The following is a 6,677-nucleotide window of genomic DNA, read 5'->3' as shown; positions in this document are numbered from 1 at the left end:
CTGCTACCAGTTACACCATGTCCTTTCCCTTAGCTCAATTTGATTCAAGTAGCATATAAGTAACATCGGAGGAATACATAGGAGAAAATATATGTAAAGGGAAAGTAAGAAGGGTTGAGGGGTGGGGAGAAAGTGCAGCACTTTAATTTTGAAAAATATGGGAAACGAGTATTTAGAAAGTAAAAAAAACGATCCCAATCCTTTACTCGTCGACATTACCATCCTGTACAAAAACCCTATGGAAATTCTCCCCTTGAGTTAAGTATGGAATACTGCATAATGTGTTCCAACGGAAAGCTCCCCTGTTTGGGCCATCCAGGATTTATAGAGGAGTTTTAAATCATTAAGTAACCATAGTTAACCCCTGCTTGGTTAAGAGAGCAAGCAATTACTGCAAAAATTCCTCTTCTCTGCTTTCCACAAACAGCACACACACAAAAAAATTGCTCTGAAGGGATCTACACAATACATCAACATCTGTGCTGTACCTAGAGCTGTTAAAATAATTGTGATGACAGGTGTCTAGGTACCACTTTCTTAATGGTTTTCAATATCCATTGATTTATTGTTGTGGCTTTCCTTCCCCCCTTTTACATCCTTGGCTTTATGAAGGATCCGAGGAACAGATTTTGCACTAGAGGCTGATTCTTTATTCCAGTACTGAAAAGAACTAATAAAAATAATCACTTGGCTTTTAAGCAGAAAGCTTCCATTTACAGTATTTCACCCTTACCCCCCTCCCCACTTCCAAGCCCCTTGTTATCTAACATAATGGTTAGAATACATTTCCGTCTCTCCCCTTAATAATTTCATGCATTAACATCCTCTTTACACACCACACACACACACACACACACACGCACGCGCGCGCGCACACACACACACACACACACAGAGCAAAAGGAAAAAAAGGCAGCAGAAATCTCAGCTGTACTTCTAGCCCTTTTAAAAAGTTTGCTCTCTAAATTGGAATGAGGTCAGATTTGGAGCTTCTCATTGCACGCGGAGATTATTATTGCATCGGGTTCCAAGCCAATGGGAAGGCCGGGGGCGGGGCTTGGCACGAGGAAGCAGCGGCTGATTGGCCGTGGCCAGGACTGTGAAAGGATAAAGAGGCGCGAGGCGGAATTGGGGTCTGCTCTAAGCTGCAGCAAGAGAAACTGTGTGAGGGGAAGAGGCCTGCTTCGCTCCCGGGTCTCTAGTTCTTGCACGCTCTTTAAGAGTCTGCACTAGAGGAACTCTGCCATCACCAGCTCCCTTCTTGCAGAAGGGAGGGGGGAAACATACATTTATTCATGCCCGTCTGTTGCACGAAGGCTTTTTGGCTTCCTACCTTGCAACAAAATAATTGCACAAACTCCTTAGCGCCGATTCCGCCCACAGAGAGTCCTGGAGCCAGAGTCTTTTTTGATTTGCATTGTAGGGAAGGGACTAAGTGATAGAGACTATGTCGCTTTCCTGAGCTCCCGAGAGCGCTCGTGAACTGGAATCAACTGCTTCAGGGGAAGAGAGAGAGAGAGAGAGAGAGAGGAGGAGAAAAAAAAAAAAAAGAGAGAGAGACTTGCCTGGGAGGCGGCGAGAAACTTGCATTGGGAGCTTCAGCAGCAGCGTTCAAGAAACTCCTCCACTTAGCACGGTCTCCAGACTCCGAGCCGAGAGACGGCGCAAACTGCGGCGCGGTGAGAGCGAGAGCGAGGGCGAGGGCGAGGGCGAGGGCGAGCAGAGAGGGAGGGCGCCTCTCCAGCCTGGGAACTACAACTCCTCTGCGAGAGGCAGCGCGCTCCTTCCCCGCGTCTCCTGGAGACTTTTCTCCCCGCGCCCGGCGCCGGCCCGGCCAGGACTGGGGGGGCCCGCACGGCCGCCGCGCGCGCGCGTCCTCCGCTCGGCGTGTGCTGCGCCCGGGGAGCCGGCAGGGCCCGGCGATCGCGCCGCGGCCGCCGCGAGGGTGTGAGCGCGCGTGGGCGCCCGCCGAGCCGGGGCCATGGTGCAGCAAACCAACAACGCCGAGAACACGGAAGCGCTGCTGGCCGGCGAGAGCTCGGACTCGGGCGCCGGCCTGGAGCTGGGCATCGCGTCCTCCCCCACGCCCGGCTCCACCGCCTCCACGGGCGGCAAGGCCGACGACCCGAGCTGGTGCAAGACGCCGAGCGGCCACATCAAGCGGCCCATGAACGCCTTCATGGTGTGGTCGCAGATCGAGCGGCGCAAGATCATGGAGCAGTCGCCCGACATGCACAACGCCGAGATCTCCAAGCGGCTGGGCAAGCGCTGGAAGCTGCTCAAGGACAGCGACAAGATCCCGTTCATCCGGGAGGCGGAGCGGCTGCGCCTCAAGCACATGGCTGACTACCCCGACTACAAGTACCGGCCGAGGAAGAAGGTCAAGTCCGGCAACGCCAACGCCGGCGCGGCGGCCGCCGCCGCCTCCAAGCCCGGGGACAAGGGCGACAAGGTCGGTGGCGGGGGCGGCCACGGGGGCGGCGGCGGCGCGAGCGGCGGCGGGAGCGGCGGCGCGGGGGGCGGAGGCGGCGGCGCGAGCGGCGGCGGCGCCAACTCCAAACCGGCGCAGAAGAAGAGCTGCGGCTCCAAGGCGGCGGGCGCGGGCGGCGGGGGCGGCAAGCCGCACGCCAAGCTCGTCCTGGCGGGCGGCGGCGGCGGCGGCGGGAAGGCGGCGGCCTCGTCGTTCGCGGCCGAGCAGGCGGGGGCCGCGGCCCTGCTGCCCCTGGGCGCCGCCGCCGCCGCCGCCGCCGCCGCCGCCGCCGACCACCACTCGCTGTACAAGGCGCGGACTCCCAGCGCGGCGGCCGCGGCCTCGGCCTCGGCCTCCGCCGCCGCCGCCGCCCCCGCCCCGGCCGGCCTCGCGGCGCCCGGCAAGCACCTGGCCGACAAGAAGGTGAAGCGCGTGTACCTGTTCGGCGGCCTGGGCGCCGCGTCCTCGTCGCCCGCGGGCGGCGTGGGCGCGGGCGCCGACCCCAGCGACCCCCTGGGCCTGTACGAGGAGGGCGGCGCGGGCTGCTCGCCCGACGCGCCCAGCCTGAGCGGCCGCAGCAGCGCCGCCTCGTCGCCCGCCGCCGGCCGCTCGCCCGCCGACCACCGCAGCTACGCCAGCCTGCGCGCCGCCTCGCCCGCCCCGTCCAGCGCGCCCTCGCACGCGTCCTCGTCCCACTCGTCCTCGTCCTCGTCGTCGGGCTCCTCGTCCTCCGACGACGAGTTCGAGGACGACCTGCTCGACCTGAACCCCAGCTCAAACTTTGAGAGCATGTCCCTGGGCAGCTTCAGCTCGTCGTCGGCGCTGGACCGGGACCTGGACTTTAACTTCGAGCCCGGCTCCGGCTCGCACTTCGAGTTCCCGGACTACTGCACGCCCGAGGTGAGCGAGATGATCTCGGGAGACTGGCTCGAGTCCAGCATCTCCAACCTGGTCTTCACCTACTGACGGGCGCGCGCGCGGGCCGGGAGCAGCGGGCCGGGGCCGGGGCCGGGGCCGGGGCCGGGGCCGGGGCCGGGGCTGGGGGGCGGGGGGGCAGGCGAGGAGGAAGGAGGGAAGAAACGAAACGGAGCGCGAGAGAAGCGGACAGACGAAGAGCTGGAAGAGAAAAGGGAAAGAAAAAAAGTAAAGAGGAAAAGGAAAAGGAGAAAAAAAAAAAAAGTGAGCAGGGCCGGCGCGGCCGCCCGAGAGCGGAGCGCGGCGGCGTTTGGGGGACCCGCGCTCCCATCCCCCACCTGCGCGGCCGCCGGGACGCGGCGGGGGCGGCGAGGGGGCTCGGGGGGAGGGGGGCGACCTTTCATTGTTGTTCGTGATGTTGTTGTCGATGGCAAAAAAGCTACTCGGAGTTTCCTCCCCTTTGCCCGAAGAGACGCCACCCCCCACCCCCCACCCCCCACCCCCCGACTCCCCACTCCCAAGGAGCTTCCGGACTCGTCTGCTGCAGCCCCAGCAGGAAGCCGACTCGGTCGTCCTTTTTTTCTAGAGACTGAAGGAATCTCGTCCCTTTCTCATCGCCCCCAGTCCCCCACCCCCCACTTTGCTGTTTTCGCTTTTATTTTATCTCATTTCTTGGTCAAGAGAGGAGGGAAAAAAAAAAAAGAAAAGAAAAAGAAAAGAAAAGAAAGAGCCCAGCGCGCCCCCGCCCGCCCCCCCGTGAAGAAGCCCCGAGGCTCCGGGCGTGGAGTTGGACCCGCGGCGGGGGGGGGTTCGCGCGGGCCGGAGCGCCGGGCCCGAGGCTCCACGCTGGCGGATTCCCGTTTTGGGTTTTTTTTTTTTTTTTTTTTTTTTGGCTCCTGTTTCCCTTTCTTTCCCCCCCTCTTTCTTTCCTCCTTCCTTTTTTGATTTTTCCTTGCCCCCGCCCGCAGCCGGAGGAGGAGGAGGAGGAGGAGATGATGCGGGGCGCCCGGAGAGCCCCCGGCGAGGGGCGCGCGCGGGGCGGGCGCAGGGGGCAGGGCGGGGGCGGCGGAGGAACTGGGACGGATTTGCACGTTCTGGGGCAGGTGGCGCGTCCCGCCGGGCCCGGCCCCGGCCCCCGCCCCGCGCGTCCCCGACCTCGAGCGGTGGGACGCGGCCCGCGGGTGCGCAGAAGCGCGGACTGGGCTGTGGCCGCGGTGCCCGGGGGGGGCCGGGCCGGGGCGGGGAGAGAGGTTTCGGGCGGTGGGGGGGGAAAGAAGAGGTTTTTTTTCTTCTCTTAAAATCGGAATCGTGATGGTGTTGGATTATTTCACTGGTGGGGTTAATATAGCATGTTATCCTGTCTATCTTTTAAAGATTTCTGTATAAGACTGTTGAGCAGTTTTTAAAATAGTGTAGGATAATATAAAAAAGCAGATAGATGGCGCTATGTTTGATTCCTACAACAAAATTATCACCAGCTTTTTTTCATTCTTAACTCTTTAAAGGATTCAAACGCAACTCAAATCTGTGCTGGACTTTAAGAAAAAAAAAAACCACAATTCAGGACCAAATTTTTTCTCAGTGTGTATGTGTTTATTCCTTATAGGTGTAAATGAGAAGACGTGTTTTTTTCCCTCACCGATGCTTCATCCTCGTATTTTTTTTTCCTTGTAAATGTAATCAGATGCCATTTTATATGTGGACGTATTTATACTGGCCAAACATTTGTTTTTTCTTATTTTGTCCCTTTTTTATTTTAACCTTTCGTTGGCTTTCTTTTCTTTTTTACTTCCTTTATTTCTTCCTTCCTTTTTTTTCCTTTTCTTCTTTTTTTTTCTTTCTTGCTTTCTTTTTCTTTTTCTTTTTTTTTTTTTTTTTTGGTAGTTTGTTGTTACCCACGCCATTTTACGTCTCCTTCACTGAAGGGCTAGAGTTTTAACTTTTAATTTTTTATATTTAAATGTAGACTTTTGACACTTTTAAAAAACAAAAAAAGACAAGAGAGATGAAAACGTTTGATTATTTTCTCAGTGTATTTTTGTAAAAAATATATAAAGGGGGTGTTAATCGGTGTAAATCGCTGTTTGGATTTCCTGATTTTATAATAGGGCGGCTGGTTAATATCTCACACAGTTTAAAGAATCAGCCCCTAATTTCTCCATGTTTACACTTCAATCTGCAGGCTTCTTAAAGTGACAGTATCCCTTAAACCTGCCACCAGTGTCCACCTTCAACCCCAGTCTTACAAAAAAAAAGGGGAGGAGAATTAGCCAAACACTGTACGCTTTTAAGAAAAGACAAAATTTTTAAGTAAAATACTGTTGTGTCCAGAGGCTTTAAAACTGGTGCATTTACAGCAAAAAGGGATCCTGTAGCTTTAACTTGTAAACCACATCTTTTTTGCACTTTTTTTATAAGCAAAAACGTGCCGTTTAAACCACTGGATCTATCTAAATGCCGATTTGAGTTCGCGACACTATGTACTGCGTTTTTCATTCTTGTATTTGACTATTTAATCCTTTCTACTTGTCGCTAAATATAATTGTTTTAGTCTTATGGCATGATGATAGCATATGTGTTCAGGTTTATAGCTGTTGTGTTTAAAGATTGAAAAAAGTGGAAAACATCTTTGTACATTTAAGTCTGTATTATAATAAGCAAAAAGATTGTGTGTATGTATGTTTAATATAACATGACAGGCACTAGGACGTCTGCCTTTTTAAGGCAGTTCCGTTAAGGGTTTTTGTTTTTAAACTTTTTTTTGCCATCCATCCTGTGCAATATGCCGTGTAGAATATTTGTCTTAAAATTCAAGGCCACAAAAACAATGTTTTGGGGGAAAGAAAAAAAAGAAAAAAAAATCATGCCAGCTAATCATGTCAAGTTCACTGCCTGTCAGATTGTTGATATATACCTTCTGTAAATAACTTTTTTTGAGAAGGAAATAAAATCAGCTGGAACTGAACCCTAAATCTCGACTTTTGTCATTATTATGCTCAAAGCCTAAGGGTGGGAGGGCCCTCTCCGGTAGAAGCCACCCCATCCGCCTTAGCTCTGAAACGAGTAACTCCTCCGGGGGCAGCCTGTTAAATGCTGTTTTACTGAGGAATATGAAGTTCCTCTGGGCCAGATTTGGCCTGCCCTGACCCCGAAATGACGACGTCAGCTGAATATGTGTCAACTCTACATGCTTTCTAGGAATTTTCTGAGTTTGCCACATTTAAATAAATACCCTTTGTCTTAAAATTTTAAGAACAGTGGGGGAAGGGCGGTGCGGATCAGATTCTTTACA

General features: G+C 54.1%; 1 protein-coding gene across 1 annotated transcript; it reads left to right on the top strand.

Annotated features, from left to right (window-relative positions):
- The first annotated feature begins 909 nt into the window (after positions 1–909).
- SOX4 (SRY-box transcription factor 4) lies at positions 910–6,357 on the top strand. The gene has a single exon (XM_072729034.1). The coding sequence runs from the start codon at positions 1,982–1,984 to the stop codon at positions 3,434–3,436; it is 1,455 nt and encodes a 484-aa protein (XP_072585135.1). The 5' UTR covers positions 910–1,981; the 3' UTR covers positions 3,437–6,357.
- The last annotated feature ends 320 nt before the right edge of the window (positions 6,358–6,677 follow it).

The sequence above is a fragment of the Vulpes vulpes genome, chromosome 12, assembly GCF_048418805.1.
Source record: "Vulpes vulpes isolate BD-2025 chromosome 12, VulVul3, whole genome shotgun sequence".
In the NCBI taxonomy this organism is placed as follows: Eukaryota; Metazoa; Chordata; class Mammalia; order Carnivora; family Canidae; genus Vulpes; species Vulpes vulpes.
This window is presented reverse-complemented; position numbering and strand designations above follow the sequence as displayed.